The 26142-nt window shown below is 47.9% G+C and overlaps 1 protein-coding gene across 2 annotated transcripts in view; it reads right to left on the bottom strand.

The window, feature by feature from the left end:
• The window catches only part of MDGA2 (MAM domain containing glycosylphosphatidylinositol anchor 2), a 196376-nt gene that overhangs the window by 128204 nt on the left and 42030 nt on the right, over nucleotides 1-26142 (bottom strand). For both annotated transcript variants that reach the window (XR_013774537.1, XM_079307819.1), the window contains exon 2: nucleotides 8822-8961. Coding sequence is in view for 1 of the 2 variants with exons in the window: in XM_079307819.1 (XP_079163945.1) it covers nucleotides 8822-8961 (140 nt within the window). In the remaining variant the exon portion in view is untranslated. The remainder of the gene's footprint in view (nucleotides 1-8821; nucleotides 8962-26142) is intronic.

Here is a 26142-nt window from a genome sequence, read left to right as displayed (position 1 = left end):
TTAGGAAAGAATCCCCAAATGCAGCAAGATTTTTCTGTAAACAGAAATTAAGAATTATCAAAAACAAGGAGGAAAACTCAGGAAAGAAGCCCAAGTGCAGCAAGATTTTTCTGTAAAAAGAAATTAGGAATTATCTGGAAATATTTATTTTTTAGTTCTAATATCCATTGGATTTTAGGAAGAAAAATAATAGAGTAAAAGAGAAAAAAACCACAGTAACTGTTCTGTGAAGATGCTGTCACATCCTAAATGAGGATTTTAAAACTCTTTGGGGTTTTTTTGTTTTTTTCTGAGAAAACCTGATTTATCTGAACAATCGATATTTAGTTTTATTTTATTTTAACATCTGTGCTGGGGGACTGTAGGACAGCACCATGACCTGGCATGAAATAATTTAATTGGGACAGAAAAATTGGGATTTTTAAAAAATTATTTTTAAGTATTTTCCCTTTGCTTTTAAATATTACTTTTAAATATTGACCCTGATTAAATATTTGGATTTATTTCAAATTCAACTCCTGCTCTTCAAGCTCAGGGTTCTAGAATTTTATTTTTAAAGGCCAAAAAAATTAAAATAAATTAAAAATCAAGCAGCTGAGCTGCACAAAAATTTGGGAGATGTAGAGGGGAGGCCTTAGAAAGCAATATTTGGGAATTTCCCAGAAAAAGATTTTCCAGCTTGAAAAACTCCATTGGAGCATCCAAGAGTTCAGGTGAAAATCCAAGTGGAGCTTCTCAAACCATTCCCAGGTGCCAGAGGATGGAGGAGAGCTCAGTCCATGAGGAAATGTCATCCATGGAAATGTCAGCATGGAGATGAAACATCCCAGAAGGACCCCAGGGGTCGTTATCCCATCCCAGCAGGAAAATCCCAAATTGTCCCAGTTCTGCCCATCCCACTCCTCAGCTGGGCGAGGTCTTGGGAACAGAATTTCTTCCCTTAAAATTGAAACCAAACAAACTCCAGAGCATTGGGAGTTCATGGGATCACAGAATCCTGGAATGGGGTGGGTTGGGAGGGATTTTAGGATCATCCCATCCCATGGATCCCATCCCATTATCCCATCCCATTATCCCATCCCATTATCCCATCCCATTATCCCACCCCATTATCCCATCCCATCCCATTATCCCATCCCATCCCATGGCAGGGACACCTCAGACTGCTGGGATGTACAAATTAGGAATGATCTGGAAATATTTAATTTTAATTCTAAGATTCACTGGATTTTAGGAAGAAAAATAATAGAGAAAAAGAGGCTTTCCAACGTCCATCCTGGCCTTGGGCACTGCCAGGGATCCAGGGGCAGCCACAGCTGCTCTGGCAATCCCAGCCCAGACAGGAATTCCCAATTCCCAATATCCCACCCATCCCTGTCCTCTGGCAGTGTCCCATTCCCTGTGTCCTGTCCCTCCATCCCTTGTCCCCAGCCCCTCTCCAGCTCTCCTGGATCCCTTTAGGTGCCCTCAGCTCTCCCTGGACCCTTCTCCTCTCCAGATGAACATTCCCAGCTCTCCCAGTCTGGCTCCAGAGGGTCTCCCTGGATTCCTCTGGATCACCCCAGCAGCTCCAGGTCCTGCTCTGTCCCCAGGGCTGGAGCTGCTCTGCAGGTGGGATCTCCTGGACATTGTGCCTTCCACATCAATGGGAACCATTCCCAATTATCCCCCAGGAAAAGCTCCCTGGCGTTTCCTTGGGAGATCTTCCAAAGGCACCAGCACTTCTCCATCAGCCCCAGCTGATCTGCATCAGCTGCTGGTTTCCCTGGTTACCAAATTATCCATGTACTCATCAAACCCATTCCTCTCCAGGCAGAGCTCCCAGCTCCAGCCTTTATTCCAGAACCACCCCCATCCCTGTGCTGGGAGATCCGAGTGTTCCTCACCCATGGAAAAACAGCTCCTGGTTCTCCCAGCCCTGCTGCTCCAGCCTTCCCTGAGCCCATCAGAAACAGGGAAATAAAAGCTGACAGCACAAAGGGAAAACAAAACACTGCAGAGCTTTGGGAGGGGAGAAAACAGATGGGAAATATTCAGAGGACAAGTGGCCGTATTTCAGGAAATCTGGAATTTTTTTTCCCTGTTTTCCTTAAAATAATAGGAGTCCTGCCCCTGTGAGCACTGGAAATTTTCCATATGGGATTTCTGGCAGATTTTAGCTGCCCAAATATCCAAATGAAAGTGCTCTGGTGCCACTCCCCAACCTGGATGTCATTCCCAGCTCCATGAGATTCCCAATGATTGCTGAGGCTGTAACAAGTCCAGGTTTGATATTCCCAGCTGAGGGAGTGGGATTGAAACCCAAACTTCCCTTCCCTGATGCTGCTTTTTCCTGGATTTAATCTCTTTGGATTAAACCTCTTTTTGTCTGGATTTGACTCTTTCCCTCAGCATTTCCAAGCCATTTTTAGGAAGCTGCAAACACATTCCTTGTGCAGACACAGGAACCTGGAAAACTGGCAGGAACTGCTCCAGTTATTCAGGATAAAACAACACAGGTGTTTAATTCCATTTATCATCTTGCAATGGACTCATGGAATGGTTTGGGATGGAAGGGACATGATCCAGGATTGGAGCTCAGGATGTGCTCATTCCCAAAAATCCTGGTGCAGCTCCAGGAGTGCTGAGGATGCTGCGATTCCTGCCCCGGATTTTTGGCAGGCAGAGCAGGGCAGTCGGAGCTCTGGAGAGGTGTGAATCCAGGTGCTGCTCTCGGGGGAGAAAACATCAAATAAACTCCTTGGAGCAGCACAAACGTCGTGTAAAACTTAATCACAGATTGCTTTTCATGCTGGAGCAGGATGGAAACATTTTTCCCTTGCTGAACAGGAGCTTTATCGAGTCAAACATTTAGGAAAGGCTTTTTTTTTTTTTTTTTTTTTTATTTTTTCTCCTTTTCCCCAGCATAAAATCCAGGCTAATTTAGTCATGAGTCAGGCTGGGTTTTGTCAGGTGCTCAGTGAACATTTGTAAAGTCTTCCCGTGAACTGAGGAGTGTCAGATGGAATCAGCATCAATTTTCCTAACAAGGCTCCAATTACTGCTCCGAGGAGCTGCGGAGGGGGTGGGAAAACAGCTGCCCCCACCCTCCCCTCAGCTTCATCAGCACTTGATAAGAACCTTATCAATTAAAATCAAACACTTTGCCTCGCTGAGCCTTTTATGTCTGAGGATCAAAGAGAGGGGAATGTGGGGTGATTGTTGTGGGTTTTTTTGGGAATGCTGCTTTTTCTGTTTTAATGCATGGAGTGCCAGGGAATGAGGATTTTTTCTTTTTGAGCATTAATAAGGAGAAAGAAGGATCTTGTTCTGCAGTGTCTCCACTAATCACAGGGACTAATTAGGGGGATGCATTTGAAATAATTAAGGGGGTTTTGTGCCACAGTTACCTGGGTGTGTTCAGGGGGAGAGCTCGGTGCTTTCCAAGGAATTTATGAGTGACAGGATAAAGGGAATGGCTTTAAACTGTCAGGGAATTCGTTTAGCTGGGATATTGGGAATTGGGAATTCCTGGCTGGGCTGGAATTCCCAGGGAAGCTGTGGCTGCCCCTGGATCCCTGGCAGTGCCCAGGGCCAGGCTGGAACACCTGGGACAGTGGGAGGTGTCCCTGCCATGGCAAGGGTGGCACTGGGTGGGATTTAAGTTCCTTTCCATCCAACTCATTCCATGATTCCATGAATTATATATATATTTATATGTAAATATGAGCTTCAAGGCCCCTTCCAAGCCCAGCCACTCCCTGCTCTGTGACACTGGGGTCACCCCCTTTGGCCACCCCAATTCCCAGCAAGCAGGATGTGATTTTCCAAGCCCACACCCCCCCTGGAGCAGCATTTCCCTGGCTCTGCTCTGGGTTCACAGCCCCAGGAATCCACTGGGATCTCCTGGCAGCTCCAAGGGCAGCACCCAACTCCTACAGGTGGGATGAAAACACCACCAAACAGAGGCAGGGAGAAATTCCAGGGCTCCTAAAAGCAGATCCTCCTCTGCTTTGCTTCCTGGGAAAAACCACAGATCCTTCACATTCTTCACACCCCAGCAGCTCCCAGAGCACTCCTGGATCCTCCCTGGAGGAGGAATGTGCTCCGGTGGCACTCGGGGAGAGGGGTGGCAGCAGGATGTGAGGAGGAGGAGGTGGCACCTCCTGAAGATGTGCTGCAGCCTCCAAAGAGGAAAAAATCCCGGAGTGTGCAGCTTCCAGATGGTTGGAATGACGTGTGGAACTGGCAGCTGCTGCTCCCCGAGCCTTGGGAGTGATGGGGACAGGAATGGGGACAGGAATGGGGACAGGAGTGGGGACAGGAATGGGGAGAGGAATGGGGAGAGGAAATGGGGACAGGAATGGGGAGAGGAATGGGGACAGGAATGGGGACAGGAATGGGGACAGGAATGGGGAGAGGAATGGGGAGAGGAATGGGGACAGGAATGGGGACAGGAATGGGGAGAGGAATGGGGAGAGGAAAGGGGGACAGGAATGGGGAGAGGAATGGGGAGAGGAATGGGGACAGGAATGGGGAGAGGAATGGGGACAGGAATGGGGACAGGAATGGGGAGAGGAATGGGGACAGGAATGGGGAGAGGAATGGGGACAGGAATGGGGACAGGAATGGGGACAGGAATGGGGGAGAGGAATGGGGACAGGAATGGGGAGAGGAATGGGGACAGGAATGGGGACAGGAATGGGGAGAAGAAATGGGGACAGGAATGGGGACAGGAATGGGGAGAGGAAATGGGGAGAGGAAATGGGGACAGGAATGGGGACAGGAATGGGGAGAAGAAATGGGGACAGGAATGGGGAGAGGAAATGGGGACAGGAATGGGGACAGGAGTGGGGAGAGGAAATGGGGAGAGGAGTGGAGAGAGGAATGGGGACAGGAATGGGGAGAGGAAATGGGGACAGGAATGGGGACAGGAGTGGGGACAGGAATTTGGGACAGGAATGGGGACAGGAGTGGGGACAGGAATTTGGGACAGGAATGAGGGACAGGAATGGGGACAGGAATGCGGATAGGAGTGGGGAGAGGAAATGGGGGACAGGAATGGGGTCAGGAGATGGGAACAGGAGTGGGGGCAGGAATGGGGGACAGGAGTGGGGGACAGGAATGAGGGACAGGAATGAGGGAGAGGAACGGGGACAGGAGTGGAGATAGGAATGGGGACAGGAGTGGGGACAGGAGTGGGGGACAGAACCTGGCAGGGGAGGGACATGCTGGGATGGGCAGGGGTCACCCTGCAGCACTGGGGGAGGATTTGGTGCTGTCCTTGCCAACTCTGCAGTTGGACTGTGCCATTCCCATCAGGACAATGTCCCCCCAGGTGGGACAGCACCTGGGGATGAACCACTGGAAAAATCCCAGCCAGAGGGAAGCAAACCCTGAGGAGGGGGAGGTTGGGCTGATGAACAAGGGCTGTATAAACTCCTGGAATCCCTGAGATGGGAAAATCCATCCAAAATATTGTCCAGCCATTCCCAGCACTGCCAAGTGCTCCTCCTGTCAGGAATTTCCTGCTCATCCTTCAGTGGAAAACCAGGAATACAAAATCCCACCAGTCCCTGCTCATCAGATGCTTCTTCCTCTGCTCCAAATGTCATTGCTCACTTTGGAAAGTCACAGTTTTTTTGTTTCCAATGACTGGACCTGGTGAGAATTCCCAGAGAAAATCAGGAAAAAAACCACATTCCTCAAGGCTGGGCAGGAAATTGTCACTTTTGTTATTATTATTACTATTATTATTATTATTATTATTATTTATTTATTTATTTATTTATTTATTTATTATTTTTGTCAAATTTATTGGGGATAAAATGTCACTCCATCCAGGAAATCCCTGATTTGTGTCCAGGGTTATCCTGGCACATCCTTGGGAGAGCAGGGACAGCCCAACCCCTGGATCCTGGATAAAATCTGGGAAAAGGACACATTCCCCAGGGTGATCCTGCTCCAAACTTTGCAGGATTTTATCCAAAAATCAAACCAACTTCTCCTGATAGCCATAATTTATGGGAAAAAAAAAAAAAAAGAGCTGCATTCACCTCACCTGAGTGGGGATAAAGGGTTTGGAAAATTCCAGCCAGGAAAATTATTTCTATGGCAACTAATGGTGCATTCCAAAGCTGGGTGTGAAAGGTGGGAAATCAGGAATGGCAAATAATAATCCCATGGAACATCTCAAAATCACAGGGATGTGTTGGGGTGCTCAGTCTTATATTTAATTAGGAGTGAGGTGAATTTGGGGGAATAACAGAGCAATTATCCATAATTATCCTTCTTTCTAATAATCCCCACATCCTTATAAATTCCTCCCAAAAACCTCGTGGATGCTGAGAAGACTCCATGAAAATTTAGAGGAGGAATTCCAGAAAATTTCCAGCAATTGGAAAGTGCAACCACCACTCTGAACACATTCCCTGCTTGGAAATAAAAAATTGGGGCACGTGGTGGGAAAGGCAGCAAAGAGAGATGAAAAAAAAAAAAGGGAAGATTTGATAAATCTGAAGATTTGTGTCCAAAGGGAGCCCCCCCAGAGGGGAGTCACTGCAAGGATGACTTGGAGCAGATCAGAGACATCAGATCCCAAAGAACCACATCCATTGATCCCAAAGTTAAAAGAAAAAAAATGTTGGAAAGACAAAAAAGGGATGAATGTGTTCTTTGGTAAAGCAGGAAGGAGGAGTGACAGGAGGGAAGGGGAAAAAAATGGAATTTTTTCTCATTAATTCATTTTTCTCCCCAGACTCATCACGAGCGGCCTCAAATCACAATTCTGTGATTTTACAAATTCCCAATCCAGGGTTGTTTAATTCTCCCAGTGTTTAAACCAAAAGGAGTTTCCATGCCAAGAATAACTGGAAAATTTGAGAAATGTGGAAGTGTGAAAGCATTTTTGGAATTCACAATTCCATATTTTACAACCTCTTTACCCAGCATCTGATCAAACAGCAGCTGGAAAACAATTTCCATTCAATTTGCAACCCAAATCTGAGAGAAACCTGTGGAAAAATCAGGGAAAATTTGGAATGCTGGAAACACCAACCCTAAACCAGCACAGAATAAACTTCCACTAATTTAGCTTTAAATCTTCTCCTTAAATTTGGAATAATCATGGAATAAACAGCAGAAGAACAGCAAACCCCTCCTTCCTGGAGGAGCTCACACCAAATGTCTCCCAGAGAATTCCCTGCTCTCAGTTCCTGCCTGTCCCTTGCAATTCTAAGAGCAAAAATTCAATTCTTCACCTTGGAAAGCAAATCCCTAATTAAAAATATCTGATTAATGGGGTGTCCTGGTCCAGGGGGCCATACCAGAAAGAGTTGCCAAAAGTCTTGAGCTTGATGAAATAAGGTTGGAGCTGATAAAATCTGATTTCTTGCCAGTTAATTCTGGTTTGTCCAGCTGCAGCTCTGGGGGCTCCACACCATCCCAGGTCCAGGTGAACAGGAGACTCCCCCAAGCTCTTGGGTTCTCTCTTCCAGAGATCCAGCTGGATTTGGGATCTGATCCCACACAACAGGACAACTTCAGGGGTTTTTATCCAACTATTGTCATCCTCATAATTGTTTTCCTTCTCTTTTACCAACCTCCATGGGAAACAAGCACAGTGGGGTTTTAAAGCACAATATTGCTGATTTTAACAGCAGATTTCCCAAAAAAAAACCTCATCAACATTCCTGGAGTTCCTCTGGAACACCCAACACCAACAGCCAGGATGGATCCCCCACACAGATCCTGTGGGATCCTGTCCTGACCCCAAACTGGGGAGGGGCTGAGGAGACAGGTGAGGTGGGGACAGGTGTGATGGGGACAGGCAGGGTGGGGACAGGTGTGGTGGGGACAGGTAGGGCGGGTACAGCTGGGTCAGGACAGGTGGGGCAGGACAGGTGGGGCGGGTGCAGGTGGGTCAGGGCAGGTGGGGCGGGGCAGGTGGGGCAGGGGCAGGTGGGTTGGGGCAGGTGGGGCAGGGGCAGGTGGGGCAGGGGCAGGTGGGTTGGGGCAGGTGGGTCAGGGGCAGGTGGGGCGGGGCAGGTGGGGCAGGACAGGTGGGTCAGGGGCAGGTGGGGCAGGGGCAGGTGGGGCAGGGGCAGGTGGGGCGGGGCAGGTGGGGCAGGACAGGTGGGGCGGGTACAGGTGGGGCGGGTACAGGTGAGGCAGGGGCAGGTGGGGCGGGCAGGTGGGGCAGGGGCAGGTGGGGCAGGGGCAGGTGGGGCGGGGCAGGTGGGGCGGGGGCAGGTGGGGCGGGGCAGGTGGGGCAGGGGCAGGTGGGGCAGGGGCAGGTGGGGCGGGGCAGGTGGGGCGGGGGCAGGTGGGGCGGGACAGGTGGGTCGGGGCAGGTGGGTCGGGGCAGGTGGGGCAGGACAGGTGGGTCGGGGCAGGTGTGGCAGGGCAGGTGGGGCGGGGCAGGTGGGTCAGGGCAGGTGGGGCAGGTACAGGTGGGGCAGGGCAGGTGGGGCAGGGGCAGGTGGGTTGGGGCAGGTGGGTCAGGGGCAGGTGGGTCGGGGCAGGTGGGGCGGGGCAGGTGGGGCAGGGCAGGTGGGTTGGGGCAGGTGGGGCGGGGGCAGGTGGGGCGGGGCAGGTGGGGCAGGGGCAGGTGGGGCAGGGGCAGGTGGGGCGGGGCAGGTGGGGCGGGGGCAGGTGGGGCGGGACAGGTGGGGCGGGGCAGGTGGGTCAGGGCAGGTGTGGCGGGGCAGGTGGGTCGGGGCAGGTGGGTCGGGGCAGGTGGGGCGGGTACAGGTGGGGCGGGGCAGGTGGGGCAGGGGCAGGTGGGGCGGGGCAGGTGGGGCGGGGCAGGTGGGGCGGGACAGGTGGGGCGGGCGGGACTCACCTGCGGGCGGGGGTGGCCGGTGACCAGGCAGGTGAGCTCCAGCGTCTCCCCCTCGCGGATGGTGTAGACCCGCTCCGAGTAGCGCTCCTCCTCGATGTTACAGGCCAGGCCCGAGTGCACGATGCGCACGGTGGGGGGCGCTGCGGGACACAGACACGGCTCAGAACCGGCACCAGAACCCGGGGAACACACGGACCAGAACCCGGGGAACACATGGACCAGAACCCGGGGAACACAGGGACCAGAACCCAGGGAACACATGGATCAGAACCCGGGGAACACAGGGACCAGAACCCAGGGAACACATGGACCAGAACCCGGGGAACACACGGACCAGAACCCGGGGAACACACGGACCAGAACCCGGGGAACACAGGGACCAGAACCCGGGGAACACATGGATCAGAACCCGGGGAACACATGGACCAGAAACCAGGGATCACAAGGATCATGGATCAGAACCCAGGGATCACATGGAGCACGGGACCAGAAACCACATGGATCAGGGGACCAGAACTGCAGGGATCAGGGGATCAGAACCACACGGATCACGGGATCACAGGACAGTAGATGGGAAGATCTGGAAGGGACTCTCAGGGATTGCATCCTTAAGTGAATCAAACCCAACCACAGAGTTCTCAGCTCCATGGTCCAACCAACCCAGCCCATCCCAGAGCACTCCACCCCTGGGACTGGCCCTGAGCTGAGGGGCTTGCAAGGCCAGCAGAGAAACAGAATATGAATCACATGGATCACAGGATTACAGGATGTTCTGAGCTGGAAAATCCACAAGGATTGAGTCCAGCTCTTAAGGAAATCAGATGTGACCTTGGTGTTCTCAGCTCCATGGTCCAACCAACCGAGCCCACCCCAAACAACCCCACCCTTGGGGCTGGCCCTGAATGGGAGGCTGCAAGGCCAACAGAGAAACGGGATGGGAATCATGTGGATCATGGGATTATTGGATGTTCCAGGTTGAAAGAATCCAACAAGGATCAAGTCCAGCAGTTAAAGGAACCAAACACAACCTTGGCACTCTCAACTTCATGATCCAACCATCCCAGCCCATCCCAAACCACCCCATTCCTGGGGCTTGCCCTGAGCTGGAGGGGTTGCAAGGCCAGGAAAGAAAAGGGATGAGAATCACGTGGATTATGGGATGTTCTGAGCTGGAAAATCCACAAGGATCAAGTCCAGCTCTTAAGGAAATCAAAAGTGACCTTGACATTCCCAAATCCACGATTCCCCCCAGCCCTGGAAGCAGCACTGAGCATGTCCCTTTGTTTACTCAGCACACCCTCAGCACCACAAGAGATTTCCATGGTTTTTATTAATCCTTGGCAATCCCCTGAACAAAACCTTCAGCACCCCCAGCTTGCATTCCAGTTTTTTTTTGTTTCCATTTCCAAAATGAACTCGGCGTTATTGTTTTTATTCTATATCTTCCTAAATGCATTATCACACTCGTTATGCAAATGAAAAGACTTAATTAAAGCAGGGAAATTAAGCAGGAGAAAAAGTGGCATTGATGCTGCTGCATCCTTTCCAAATCCTGTTGCTGTCAGTGGGATCAGGATTTGGAGCAGGAGTTAAGTTCAGCTGGAACCTTACTTTAATTTCCTTGTAGGTACAACCTGTAGTACAGGAATTACTCAGCTTTACACCTTGTAAGTGTGAGGGAACCACGAAATTCCTGTTATTACACCTGCATAAATCCCAGCTCAGCTTCCATGACTCTCCAGAGCACATTCCCAGCTCCACAATTTCACTTCTGAGCCGTGAAATTCACAGCTATGACAATTTCCAGCAGTGGATCGATAGGAGAAGGAAACTGATTTACAGACCCCAGTAAAATCACAGAATAAAACAGAATTTTGTGGGATTTAAACAGCTGGAATTCCATCCTTTCTGTTCAGCCATGTGATGCCATCGAGCTCCCAGCCCCATTCCCTGTGGAAGAGCCTCAGAACTTCCCCCAGGCCCCTTCCCAAGGCTGCTCTGCTGCACATCCCACCAGTCATTCTGCAATTCCTCTGCTAAGATCCACATGGAATTCCCTGTGCTCTGGCATCCCTTCAGACCCCCCTCCCCCCTGCATTCCCAGTCCAGCCCACACACAGCTCCCTGTGGACACAGCCCACCATGGGATCCTGCTCTGACCTGACTGATCCAAACCTGACAAGGATTCCAGTTTCTGAGCCTGGCTCTTCACAGCCTGGAGAAAATGAGGCAGAGGAGGAGCAGGGAATGGAAGTTTCCTCCATAGAAACAGGAATGGATTGGGTTGGAAGGACCTTAAATCCCATCTCATTCCAACCCAGCACATTCCACTATCCCAGGTTGCTCCAAGCCCCATCCCAGCCTGGCCTTGGGCACTTTGGGGGATCCAGGGGCAGCCACAGCTTCTCTGGGAATTCAATTCCAGGGTCTCCCCACCCTCCCAGCCAGGAATTCCCAATTCCCAATATCCCATCCAACCCCAGACTCAGTTTGAAACCATCATTCCAGCAAAGCCTCCAGCAGGCTTTGCTCTTCCAGACACATCCTGAGCTCCAAAGCCCCAAAAACTTTCCCTGTCCCCTCTTCCAGAGGATTTAACAAACACCAACACCCTCCTGCTCCAGGTAGTTTGCTCCAAATCCAACATAATTATAGAATAAAGTTGCTTGGAACAACCTGGGAGAGTGGAATTTGTCCCAGCTCACAGCAGGGGTGGGACTGGGTTTAAGATCCATTCCAGTCCATTCTGGGATTCCATGATTCCCATGTCCCACAGATACAGGTGATTCTTCCCAGGAAACTCCTGGAAGGACAGGAATGTCCTTGGTTAGGAATCAGGGCCATGTGTCACATTCTGACCTGGAAAGAATCCCTGAATTCCTGATCAGGATTATTTTTCTGAGTAGATCAGCAGCACTAAATGCTGATTTTTTCCCCTGGAATTCCTAGGAATGCTGATCCCCTCCACACTCCCCAGGAGTTCAACATCCCAAGGACAGGGAATGTGTCTTTGTTCTGCCATTTCCAGGGCTCTGGGATTTCCACCATCTCCCACACCACAAACTCCAAAATGCAGGAATGCTGAAGCAGAGCCACGGAGCAGAAAGGTAAATGAGGGTTGAGCACAGCTCATCAAACCTGGGACCAAATTAGAGCAGTCAGCAACATTATTCCAACATCCTTTTAAATCCATATTCCATTAATATTCCATTTTTATTCATGTTATATTCACCTAACTCCAAATCACAGCTGAAGTGTCCTTCATTTTAGTGGCTGTGCCTGAATCCATTAAATCTGGGAAGGAGCAGGAAATAAAAAATGTCCCCCTGGGTGTTGTTATCTCCAAGGAAAACAAGAGGAGATCAAACTGATCAAGGGAAATACCAAATATTCTTCTTCCTGTAAGTGAAAAATCTTATGGTTCAGGAGACATCCCATAATTATGAAATGTCACCTCCCTCCTTCCTGCAGGAATATTCATTCCAGCTCCTTCTGAATGCTGCCTCCAGGGATTTCATCCATTAAAATAATATCAACTTAGCATTGATTTGGTTGGTGACATTTGAGGAGGGTTTGGCTGGTGATTACACAGGGGAAACGCTGGGAGGATCATTCCCAGCAAGGACAGGCTGTCCAAGGAAAAGGTAAAACCAAAAAAAAAAATGAAAAAACAAAAAGCCAAAAAAATTCTGCAGTAAGAGTTGTGTGACCCCACAGAATTCCATGAAAAATGGGAAGTTTCTCCTTTTGGTGTCTCCTTCCAAATGTCATCTTTCTTGGCTGCTCTTTTCCACCAATTCCAAGTTTAGGTGGAATATTGGGAAGGAATTCCTGGCTGGCAGGGTGGAGAGGCCCTGGAATGGATTTCCCAGAGAAGCTGTGATCCAAAGTCCTGATCCAAAGGAATTCCAATGGAATTTGGATGTTTGCTCAGCCTGCAAAAATCCCCACTGGACTCACACTGGGAAAATATTGGAGGCTGGAGGGTGATTTGAGCTGTGCTCAAATTGGGAATGGTTGGGAATTCCCTCTGTTCCAGGCCCTCCTTTTTTTTTTATGGAAAATGAAATCAGGATTTTTGAGAAAAGTGGGAATGAGGTGGTGTTGGACTGGGAATGTGGGAAAGTCTGAGAGCAATTTGGGATTGATTTCAGCTGGAATGGGAAGAGGAGCTGGAGATTTGTGGAGCTGGGAATGGGAATCATCCCCTGGAGAGGGGCTGGGGACAAGGGATGGAGGGACAGGACACAGGGAATGGGACACTGCCAGAGGGCAGGGATGGGTGGGATATTGGGAATTGGGAATTCCTGGCTGGGCTGGGATTGCCAGAGCAGCTGTGGCTGCCCCTGGATCCCTGGAATGCCCAAGGCCAGGCTGGACACTGGGCTAGGGAAGGTGTGGATTCCAGGGGTGGAATGGGATGGGCTTTAAGGTTCCTTCCATCCCAAAACTCTCCAGGATTCAATTCCAGGATCCCTTGGTGGTTAAAAGTCTCCCACACGCAGAGATTTGGTCAAGTCCTTGCTGGAAAACAGGGAATTAAACTCTGACCAACATCAGAACTGGGATCCTGGAATCAATTCCCTCAGAGGTTCTGAGATCTTCCTGATCCATGCAATGTGTAGGATTCCTTAAAACTGAATTAAAACGAGATTTTTGGGGGGAAATGGGAGATCCATGATGGAACTGCTAGAAAATGCAGGATGGATTCAAATCCTCCTCCCCTCCTGCAGCCATGAGCTTTCCCCTGATCCATATTCTGCATTGGGAGCTTTCCATGGAAAATTAATAAACAGGAGTGAAGCCCCAGTGAATTCAGTGCAGTTTTGCAGCAGAACAAGGAGGGAATAATGGGGCTTTCCAAAGAAAAAGGAGATTTAAAGTAATTGTAGACAAGTGCTACTGTCAGAATTCACTTTTCCCACATTATCCCAGCTCTTAATTCTGCTAAACTGCAAATGGAATGACCAGGAATCTCAGAGATATTGCCATGGGAATGCACTGCCCTCATCAATGCAGAATTTGGAGCATTTTGCTGCAGCTAATTTGGGATTTGGGGCTATTTTTCCAGCTGGAGGTGAGGCTCAGTCCACAAATAAATGGATTATTGAGAGAGATTTTTTTTTTACTTCTTCTTTAAGTGGGTTTTTCTTTGGGGAAAGTCAAATGTTACCCAAGTAGCTTCTATTAAACAAATATTCAATTTATGGAGAAATCCTTCACTTTGGCTGCAAGCTGAGCCAAATTCCAGGTGCCTAAGAGGGCAAAACTCCCCTCAGGTGTGATGCTGACCTGATCTCACACCACTGATCACTTTGTATCACCCCTAAATATTTCCCTCCTTCTTTCACCTGATGCCCTTGGGAATATTTATTGGGCACCTTCCCCTGAGCTGAACTTTCCCCTCAAACAGGAACAAAATCACCTTTTATCCCATTTGGGGCTGATTTTTCCTCATTGCTCCCTATTCCTGCCCATCCCCGTGTTTGTGGAGCTCCATGATTGATGGCACTGCCATCCCAAGGCTCCCAGATAATCAAATCCTGCTGCTGCATCCCAGAATTAGGCCTGACCTAATTTTGGCACTACAAAGCTTAGCAGAGCTGGGTGGATCCAGTTTGGGCTGTTTTTTCCAGGAGCAGATGGATTTTTGGCTTTTTTTTTTCCTTTCCAACTTTCCCTATGCCCTTTACAAATCCTCTCAGTGCTGGTTGTTGTTCCTGCTGCTTGGAAAAATTGCTGGAGTTTGGAGAGGGGTTGGGAAAAGGCCAGGAGAGCTGCTCAGATGTGGATTTGGAGAATATAAAATCATGGAATGGTTCTGGATGGAAACTTCATTCCACCCCTTTTCCATGGGCAGGGACACCTCCACAATCCCAGGGTGATCCAACCTGGCCTTGGAAATTCCAGGGATCCAGGGGCAGCCACAGCTGCTCTGGCAATCCCAGCCCAGCCAGGAATTCCCAATTCCCAACATCCCACCCATCCCAGTGTCCCTTTCCCTGTGTCCTGTCCCTCCATCCCTTGTCCCCAGCCCCTCTCCAGCTCATCCCTCTGGAATCACTGGGACACTGAATTCCTCCCTGCCTGGCAAATCAAGAGTGTCCCACTCAAACTGGGAGCACAAATACAGAATATCCCCTGCAAAAACTCATTCAATGGGAATTTTTGTAGGAAAGCCAGAGAAGGAAATTATTCCCAAAGCCATGAGAATTTGGTTTCTATTTTGCTTTAATGATTTAACACCTCCCTGCTCACTTTTCACCAGCTTTAATTTGTCCTTAATAATTTATCCTGCTGACATTCCAGTCTCTTTGTATCCTGGAATTGTCCAGGTTGGAAAAACCCTCTGAGAACATCAAATCCAACCATCCCCAGCACTGCCAAGGTCACCACTGTCCCCTGTCCCCAAGTGCCACCTCCATCCACATGGATTTTAAATCCCTGCAGGGATGGGGATTCCACCCTGCTCTGGGCAGCTCTGCCAGGGAGAAATTCCTGCAAATATCCAAATTAAACCTTCTCTGAGATAATTTCCTTTTGTTCTTTGGAAGAAGCCACCAATCCTCAGTGGGACAAAATCCCATTTTAGGAAGTTTGGGGAGTAAATAAAACATCAGGAACCCTTTTTACTGCTCCACACTCATTCCCTGTGGGAATGCTGCCACTTTTCCCTCCAGCTGAGCCCTGCCAGGACAATTCCTGCCATTTCCACGGGAGCAAAGGTTTCTCAAAAATCCCCAAAAATCCCAAAAATCCAGCACTGCCCGTGTGTCCCTGCCCAGGCAAACAATCAGGGACAAATCCCTCTGTGCAGAATTTAATTCCTGATTTAACTCCTGCTCTTTCTTTTCCAGGAGAGGAGCTGCTCTTCTCCATGAGTTTATAGATTTTTTTTTTTTTCTCCCAAAAGAAATCCAGGGATAATCCAGGAACCCTCCCTCACACCAGCACCTTGTGTGGGGCACTCCTGGCAAATAATTGCAGAATTAAAAATTTAATTGCCTGCAGCATCAGCACTGAGAAAATATCCCCCTGCTCTGGGAATTCCAGGCAGGGTTTCAGAGGAATTTTAGGATTTTTGTGCTGTTTTTAAACTGGGTTTTGGTTTTAAGTGAGAATAAACTCGCTGAGAGATGCTGCCTTGCAATTCTGATTTATTATTATTATTTATTACTTGAAAGTCTGAAACAGATTTTTTTTCAGCTTTTTGTACTTAAATAAAAACCAGGGAAATTCTGCATTTCCCAGCTCCTTATTCCAGAGTGACACTTGCTTAATTCACACCATACCCAGCTGATCTATCCCTTACACCCCCCCAAAAAAAGGACATTTCCCATTTTCTTCCCCTCTGATGAAGTGGGAATTGCAGAGATGAGCACAGAGGGAGTTTTTCCCCCTCTCCCCTCCCTCCCTGAAATGCTCCTGGAGCCGTTTCCATCCCACAGACTGCCAGCAGTGGGATCAGGGAATCTGCTAAAATTAAAAAAAATCCTCCACAAGCTGAAGCAACACTTGGCACAGAAGAGGAGTGCCAGACCCTTTTCAGCACCATCACAGCCTGGCACCAAACTCATCTCACTTATTTGGGAGCACACAAAAAAAACCCCAAAAAACGTGGCATTTCACCCCTGCTGGAAAAGACAGAGTGGGATGGAAATCCAGCACATTAAAAACAACAACTCCTGAATTCTAAATTACACAGCTGGGTAAAATTTATTTTAGAATTGAATTTTAACACATTTATTTTTTAAATTTTAATTTCATTTTTAATTATTTTTTTTTCCCATGGCAGGAAGTGCTGGATATGGATTTATCCTGAAGGAAAAAGCACCTACATAAAATGGGGATGAGAGGAAATGCTCTCAAGATGTGCCAGAGGAGATTTAAATGGAATTTGGGAAGGAATTCCTGGTTGGGAGGGTGGGGATGAGCTGGGATGGAATTCCCAGAGAAGCTGTGGACCCTGGAAGTGCCCAAGGTCAGGATTAAAGTCTCCTGAGACAGGGAAAACTTGGGAAATTTGCTGGAATTATTCTCTAAGTCCAACTGCCTGAAAAAAAGCACCATTTAATATTAAAGAGGAAATTTAAAACACAGAACCCTCCATGAATGCAAATGAAGGAGGAAATGCCACTTTGGAATGCTCAGTGAAAATAAACAGCTTTTGAAACAACAATTTGCACTTCTTGGGAGCTAGCACAGATCTGTCCCAGGAAAAACAAGGAGAACAAATCTCTTTTCAGGGAATAAAATGATTTCTTGAATTAAAGATTGGTTTCCTGTATTTCAGTGTCTCACACCTCGTTCTCACATTTTTGTTGTCGAGCCCTGGCTGGAGAAGGAGCAGCTGAATGAGTGGAATATCTTCCCTCTTCAAAACTGGGAATTTGTTACGTGGATTTTATGATTTCCAGGCTCCATCAAAATTTATTTCTGGGAATGGATCTTTTTGGAATCATGGAATGGTTTGGATGGGAATGGACATTAAAGCTCAGTCCATCCCACATCCAGGGACAGCTCCAAATCTCTCCCTGGACACTTCCAGGAATCCAGGAGCTGCCACAGCTTCCCTGGGAATTCCATCCCAAGGTTTTACCACCCTCCCAGCCAGGAATTCCTTCCCAAAATTCCCATCTAACCCTTCCTTCCAGCTCTCCAACCACTTCAGCTCCAAATCTGCTTCATCAGGGCAACCACAAAGTGTCATTCCAAGATATTCTGACCACTGGGAAATCTGATTTGCCTTAAAAACTCCCATTTCCTTCAGGCCCTGGAATTGGGGAAAGACCTGGGTGATCTGTCAGCTCTAAATCTTTTCCTGCTGTGGAGAAATTCTGGAGCAGTGAGCTTGGAATGCTTGAGAGCATTAAGGGAAATTCCACCTTTTCACAGCATAAATCATCCCATCCCCAAATTCTGCCCAACTCAGGGGAGATAACCAGAGATTTTCCTTTGTTTTAGTAAATCCCAAGCAGGAGCTGAGGGGTCCTTGCTGCTTCCACGATTTCTGTGCCAAATTCTCAAACAGGGAATTGTTGGATCAACCCCTCCCTGGCTGCTTGGGCAAATTCCAGCAGGAGTTCCAGAGGTCCAGCCCAGTTTGCAGTGGGAATTCCTAACATCCCTCAGTCAATCCCTGTTTTCCCCCTTTCCCAGCTCTCTGATGCATCCCAGCTCCCATGGCAATATTTCTCCTGGATCAGTGTCAGGACACTCCTTTGTGTCCAATCATTGGAAATGGAAATAATTCCATGAGATTTGTGGGGCTGAGCCATTATTGAGGCTCCTCCATCATTGGAAAATATCAATATTAATTAATTAGGAGCTGGATTGATACAGAGTCCAGCAGAAGCAGAAATCTCCTCCCTATGGATCTGATTCCTTGGGAATCCCAACTAACAGCTCAGTATTGATGGAACAGCTCCAGAGTGGAGTTACCCTCAGCATTCCATAATTTATTTGGACAGGCATCCATGAGCAATCAACAAATCAATAGAAATTAATGAGGAGAATTAATAAACTCCCACCTGGCCACTCAGACACTGCCAGGTCAGGTGTTATTGTTTGTATGATTCTCCAGCCCTTTTCCAAAGGCTCAGGAAAGCCCCAATCCTATTAACAGAGGGTAATTAGTCATTAACTTCCATTAGGGAGTCGCTCCTGCCGTGCAAATTTTGTGGGAGTGGGAAAAGGATCTCACTTCCACCAGGCAGAATCCATCACCCAACTCTGCACAAATCCAGCAGCAGCAATTCCTCACCTGGTCCCTGCCCACCAGCAGTGCCTGGGGAGGCTCCTCATGGACACAAGGGAATCTTTATCCACAATATCTCAGCTTTTCCAGAGAAAATCTGCTCTGCTGGAACAAGCTCAGCACGTTCATAAAGCATCAGGGCCAAGATTTGGGAAAAAGAGGGAGATAAGGGGAAAAAAAGAGTTTATTCCTTCCATCCTTCCCTGTTATCATCAAGATCCTCTGGCATGGATTTGCTGGATGGAGTTTTCTGCTCCTCAGTTTCCATTGAGGAATTCCTCACTCCCAAGGCAGTGGATGAAGGCACCAAGGGGGATTCTCCTTCGTGTCTATTTGCCTCAGCTCTCCTCCAGAGCTTCTGTTTGGTCATTTCAGACCCCAAACTTCCCTTGTCCTTCCATGTGGGAGCAAATCCGTGCCAAAACAGCAGGGGGGAAAAAATGGCAGAAGGAAATAAAAACCCAAAGAACAGCGTTCTAAAATTTCCTTTTCCATCAAAAAATCACAGAATTCTCCAGCCCATTCCCAGCTCCCTCAGCCTCTCCTGGGGCTCCAAGCCCTTCCCAGATCTGTTCCATTCTAAAAACCACAAGTTCTCAACTTAATTTTATATCCCAAACATGGTGATTAACCTTTGGATTTGTCAGATTGCTGATTTGTTTTAAATCAGCTTTGGGAATGATCTCAAAATGTTTTTCATTTTTTAATTGGTACTGAAAACACTTCCAGCAGATGAGTAATGAGGAAATGGCATCTGCCTGCCTGGAATTCTCACTGAGGAACAAGGATACAGCAAGTTCCCTCACAGGACACCAGAATTACATTCCAGCCTTTTCCAGATCTCCATCCTGAATTACATTCCAGACTTTTCCAGATTTCCATCCTGAATTACATTCCAGCCTTTTCCAAATCTCCATCCTGAATTAGATTCCAGCCTTTTCTAGATCTCCATCCTGAATTACATTCCAGAATTTTCCAGATCTCCATCCTGAATTAGATCCCAGTCTTTTACAGATTTCTATCCTGAATTACATTCCAGCCTTTTCCAGATTTTCATCCTGAATTACATTCCAGCCTTTTCTAGATTTCCATCCTGAATTACATTCCAGCCTTTTCCAGATTTCCATCCTGAATTACATTCCAGCCTTTTCTAGACCTCCATCCTGAATTACATTCCAGCCTTTTCCAGACCTCCATCCTGAATTACATTCCAGCCTTTTCCAGATCTCCATCCTGAATTACATTCCAGCCTTTTCTAGACCTCCATCCCCATCACTGATTTTTCCACCGAAATATAGAAGAAATCCCTTTGTATTTTCCTATCAGCACAGGTATCACCACCAGGAAAGAATTTGTGGAGTCATTTCCATGTGCAGCAGATTTTGGTGGCACTCAGGGTATTCCCAATCCCATTTCCCTCTCTAAATCCATCCCAAAACATTTTTCCACAAGGCTTTGACTTGATGACTTTAATGGAGTTTTTGTGCATTTTTCCCCAGGCAAAGCAACGAATTCCTGGTACAGATCCAACTTCAAGGCCCAGGTGAGGGAAGAATTTCACACAAGGAAGGTGAAGCCACAGGGGATGAAATGTTTAAGCTGAGCTTTGGGACAGGATCCTCAGCTGGAGGAATCCAGCAGCATCCAAGAACTTTAATCTCCAGGAGCTGCCAATCCTTCTATTGATCTCAGCAAAGAAAATACTTGAGAAACACCAGATAAAAATGGGAAGGGTGGAAAGAAGATGCTTTCAAAATGCAGAGATTATGGCTTTAAACACATTCCTAATTAATGGATCATAAGCTGTCCTTAATACATCCCTCAGCACAGCAAACTCTGTCAGATTCCATGGGCTCCTGGAATTGGAAATTAATTGGAAGAGCTAAAGATAGAGCTGAAGAATGAAAAATACTCACAGATGCTTTCAAACGTCCTTAATCAAAATAATGATTGCATAAATCCTTCGTGCAAGCTCAGAAAAAAATAAAATATTGCTACCTAATATCCTCCTCATTATCTGGGCCCCAAAGTGTTTGATAGCTTTAAATTAGAGCAGATTTCAGAAGTATCTGCTAAATATTAAAAACAAGATCCAAAAGGTTTAACATCTCTCCACACATCCACGGGAGCATCCATCCATTCTGAGCAGGATGTGGGTGAAAAATCAAGGTTTAAGCTCAGCTTTGATCAAACCACATTAAACTGCAGGCAAAGATCAGCCATCAAAGGCAGCTGTAATTCCCATCTGTGTGAGTGGTGGCACTTGGGGACATCCCAGGAACCCCCAGCTCCAGCTGCACCACCAGGAGGGGCCAAGGTGGGACAATCTGGGATAGTGGAGAGATCCCTGCCCATGGAAAGGGGGGCACTGGGTGGGATTTAAGGTCCTTCCCACCCAAACAGAACTCTGGGATTCTCCAAAGCTTGGAACTGGTCCAGGGACTCCAGGCTTGTGGCATCCATGGATTGCTCAAGTCACCCAGAGGAGAAGCAGCACTGTGGCAGGGCTTATTCCAGGGTTTATTCCAGGGCTTATTCCAGGGTTTATTCCAGGGCTTATTCCAGGGTTTATTCCGGGGCTTATTCCAGGGTTTATTCCAGGGTTTATTCCAGGGTTTATTCTAGGGTTTATTCTAGGGTTTATTCCAGGGCTTATTCCAGGGTTTATTCCAGGGTTTATTCCAGGGTTTGTTCCAGGGTTTATTCCAGGGTTTATTCCAGGGTTTGTTCCAGGGTTTATTCCAGGGTTTATTCCAGGGTTTATTCTAGGGTTTATTCCAGGGTTTATTCCAGGGTTTATTCTAGGGTTTATTCCAGGGCTTATTTCAGGGTTTATTCCAGGGTTTATTCCAGGGTTTATTCCAGGGTTTATTCCAGGGTTTATTCCAGGGTTTAGTCCAGGGTTTAGTCCAGGGTTTATTCCAGGGTTTAGTCCAGGGTTTATTCCAGGGTTTATTCCAGGGTTTAGTCCAGGGTTTAGTCCAGGTTTTGCTCCCTCTGGAGAAATGCCCAGAATTCCTCTGAGGATGAATGGGCTGGGATGGCTCCAGGATGGAAAATATGGGAATGGGATGCATTGAAAATGGAATAGGGAAGGGTTTGGGTTGGGAGGGATCTGGGAGGGATCTGGGATTTCTGGGAGGGTGGGGAGGCCCTGGGATGGAATTCCCAGAGCAGCTGTGGCAGCCCCTGGATCCCAAGGCCAGGCTGGACATGGGGCTTGGAGCAATCTGGGATAGGGAAGGTGACCCTGCCATGGCAGGGGTGGCACTGGGTGGGATTTAAGGTCCCTTTAACCCAAACCATCCTGGGATTCTCTTCCAGCTCAGACACCTGAATTTTCACCCTCATATTGAAATCTACTCAACTCATCCTCCTTAAAAATACAGATCCAAAACTCAGAACTCAACAAGTGCCAGCAAATCCGTATTTTGTCACAGGATGCATTAGGATATTCACCACTGGGGATCTAAGGTCACTCCTGGAGGATTTCTGCCCAGATCCTTTGGTGTGGCCAGGAGCCAAATGGCACAAAACCCTTTTGGAGCTGCACAACATCCACCCATTGGTGGTTTTGAGAATGACTTCAGCAAATTTTGCAAGGGAACAACTTTCTGCATCTGCCAAGTGATTGTTGCCTCCACCAGCTTGGCCTAAACTCTGTGGCAGAACTTCTCTCACAAAACCACCAATCAATCCCAAAATGGTTTGGGTTAGAAAGGACTTGGAGGATCAGCTCATTCCAATAACACCATGGGCAGGGACACCTTGAATTAGAGCATAATAATAATAATAATAATAATATTAAAATGCAAGGCTGCAGACCAATTAATATTTAAATTATTTAGGGAAAAAGGAAGCCTTGAACTCAAGTGCTGCTCCAAACTCAGATTCCAGAGCCTGGGAACTTCCCACTCTGTGCTGCTCTGCTCATGGAGTCAAGTTCTGAGGAAGGTAATTATAAATCAATGATAATGTCACAGGCTGTTAGGAATATAAACCCTAATGTGTGCTAATTAAGGAAGCAGCCATAACACAACAATTACTGACACACAGGGCAGGGCTGAGCACTGCCCACACTCAGCACAGCAGGGAAAACATTCCTGGGAACTTGTCCATGGAAAAGCAGCTCTTGGGTAAGTGAATGAGAGAGATCCCAGCTCCCTTTTGTCAGGATCAGAGCACAAATGGGAGTGGTTGAAATCATCTCCAAAAAGCCCAAGGAGAAATGAATCACCAAAATGAATCTGGAAATAAATCCCAATGAACAAACTTGTGCTGACCCCAAGCTGTTTACACACAATTAATGAGCAATCAGGAAAATAAATAAAAAATAAAAGCAAGCAGAGCATCTCTCATTAACTTCAACAGGCTCCAGACTGGAGAGTGAGTTGGGTGTTCCAAAATTCACTGAATCCCAGAATCTCAGGAACTTTGAGGCTGGAAAACAGCTCCAGGATCAACCTGTGCCCAATCCCCACCCTGTCCCCAGCCCAGAGCTCTGAGAGCCACCTCAGGAATTCCTGGGACACCTCCAGGGATGGGCACAAGTGGAATGGACAAAAGTGAATTCCTCACCCAGCTGTATCCCTGATTTTAGACAGCCCCTGATAATCCTCTCTCAGAAGCCCACCTCCAAAAACCTTGGAAAATTCATTATTTTCACACTAATATGAAGATAAGAGCTGGGATGCTTCCACAAAAGAAAATTGACATAACAAATTATACAAATTATGATGTTCTTTAAAATTAGGAAAATTCTTTTTAATCAAATAGAGATACCTGCCAGGACCTGCCAGTTTTCCTGAGGGATTCATCCCAGGGTGAATGGCAGGAGCTTCCCAGGCTGCTCCTTATCCAGACACTCAACCTGCCAGGACCTGCCAGTTTTCCTGAAGGATTCATCCCAGGGTGAATGGAAGGAGCTTCCCAGGCTGCTCCCTATCCAAATATTCAACCTGCCAGGACCTGCCAGTTTTCCTGAAGGATTCATCCCAGAATCAATGGCAGGATCTTCCAAGGCTGCTCCTTATCCAGACACTCAATCTGCCAGGACCTGCCAGTTTTCCTGAAGGATTCATCCCAGAATCAATGGCAGGATCTTCCAAGGCTGCTCCTTATCCAGACACTCAATCTGCCAGGACCTGCCAGTTTTCCTGAAGGATTCATCCCAGAATCAATGGCAGGAGCTTCCCAGGCTGCTCCTTATCCAGACACTCAACCTGCCAGGACCTGCCAGTTTTCCTGAAGGATTCATCCCAGAATCAATGGCAGGAGCTTCCCAGGCTGCTCCCTATCCAAATATTCAACCTGCCAGGATCTGACAGTTTTCCTGAAGGATTCATCCCAGGATGAATGGCAGGAGTTTCCCAGCCTTTCCCTACCCAGACACTCGACCTGCCAGGACCTGGCAGGTTTCCTGGGGGATCCCTCTCCCCTGGCAGGCAGTGCTTGGCTGGAGTCCCTGCAGCCTGTCCCACTGTGCCTGCAGCTGACCCTAAATCCCCTCTGCTCTTGCTGCCTTTGTCCATCAGGCAATGCTGATGGGTTTTGTCACCTTTCCAAAGGAAATTGTTATTCCAGAGGAAAATTTACATCTCTGAAGTCAAGGAATAAAGGAGAAGCATCTCCAATATCTGATAGCACTCAGTGTGCAAGGGAGAGGGAAAACAGGTCCTGAGTTTCATAAATTCTCATTCCTGTTTTTTTTTTTTCCCTCACACCCACATCAAACTTCCATTCCCACAGTGCAGCTTCCACCCCAATCCCAAATCCCAGCCCGGAGTTTGATCCCACTTCCACACAAAACACATCCCAAAAGCCTGGAGATGATTTATCTGCAAAGACAGCAGAATCTTCCCATGGTTTTGCTGAGGCATAAATCCCAATTAATCACTGAGATGTTTGTTTGGATGCTTGGGAATATCACACACAATTAATTTATCTGTAGGAATTACTGAGCCGGGCGCTCCCGGCATAAATCAGGAATAATTCCAGTGGTGTGACAAACGATCTCCCTTTTACCACCCAGGGACAGGATAAAGACTTAAACTCTCCATTTTTAATGAGTTATTTACTCTTCACAGGGCAGCAAGTTGTGCACCTGGAATTGGGTGTGGTTGGAGCATCTGGAACATGGATTTGGATGCAGCAATTATTGCTTACAGTGGATAAAATATCAATAAATTCAACAATGCAATTCCCCAGATCCAGACAAGCAAGGGAGACTCCTGGGTGCCCAGAGGTACAGGATCATGGAATTCTGGGATGGTTTGGGTTGGAAGGGATCTTAAATCCCCCCCAGTGTCCCCCTGCCATGGCAGGGACACCTCCCACTGTCCCAGTGTCCAGCCTGGCCTTGGGCACTGCCAGGGATCCAGGGGCAGCCACAGCTGCTCTGGCAATCCCAGCCCAGCCAGGAATTCCCAATTCCCAATATCCCACCCATCCCTGCCCTCTGGGAGTGTCCCATTCCCTGTGTCCTGTCCCTCCATCCCTTGTCCCCAGCCCCTCTCCAGCTCTCCTGGATCCTTCTCCTCTCCAGGGAACATTCCCAGCTCTCCCAGCCCTGGAGCAGCTCCATGACTTGTTCCAGATTTTCTCCAGGAGCTCCACAACTTTCTTGTGTTGAGTCTCAAGGACAATTCCCAGCCCAAATTTGGACAAAGCCACAAATTCCTTCCTTCTTCACCTCCTGCTCCCATTTAAACAGCACCACATGGAAAAGGTCCCACTTCCAATGGGATCATCCATTGCAGCCCAATCAGGGAATGAGGGATAATCACAAAATGCTGCAGACACCTGAGCACCTCCAGAGCCTCAGGCACTTCTCACACTGAGCAGTTTCCATTAAACACAACAAAAAACTGAATATTCTCCCTATTTTCCAACAGCTCTCCCAACACCTCTCCAGGTGTTTTCATATCTGAGGAATATCCCAGATGTCCTGGTCCTGCTTTTTCCGTACAAGATTATCTGGATGAATCCCATTCCTGTTAAAGTTTTGGGGTTGGAAGCCAATGGGAGGTTCATTGATCACTTTTGGTTTAATTTGGGTTCCTTTCCTTGTTTTAAATCAGTTCCAGCTCATGGAATTCCTCCTGCAGGATGGAAAGAGCTCATCCATGCTGCTCCAGACCTGGACTCATCCCTCCAAACAGGATCAGCCACAGATCTGGAGAAGATTGGAACAGCTTGAGGGAAAAACCTGGGAATTGTTGCAACACCCTTGGAAAACACTTCCTGCTCTCCCAAACAGTCAGATTTCAGTTTCCTTGTTTTTAAAGCTGCAAATTTTCAGTGCCATAGCAAGCAGAATATGGGATTTCCCAGGATTTCCACTGTTCTCCATTGTTCCTCCATCCCTCCCCAGTGCCATCCCACACTGTCCCAGCACCTGGAGCTCATCCCAAAATCCCAAACTTCCCCCTCTCCCACATCCCTGAGGGGCACAAACATTCCTGGCTCCAAAACACAAAACTCCAGGCACCTGGATTTTTTTCAACCTTCCAGGAACTCAAGCAAGTGTGGGGCTCTTTTTAAGGATGAGCTTTGACATCACCAA

Source organism: Erithacus rubecula, assembly GCF_903797595.1.
Source record: "Erithacus rubecula genome assembly, chromosome: 6".
NCBI lineage: Eukaryota > Metazoa > Chordata > Aves > Passeriformes > Muscicapidae > Erithacus > Erithacus rubecula.
The sequence above is the reverse complement of the archived record's forward strand: the minus strand, read 5'-3'. Positions and strand labels throughout refer to the sequence as shown.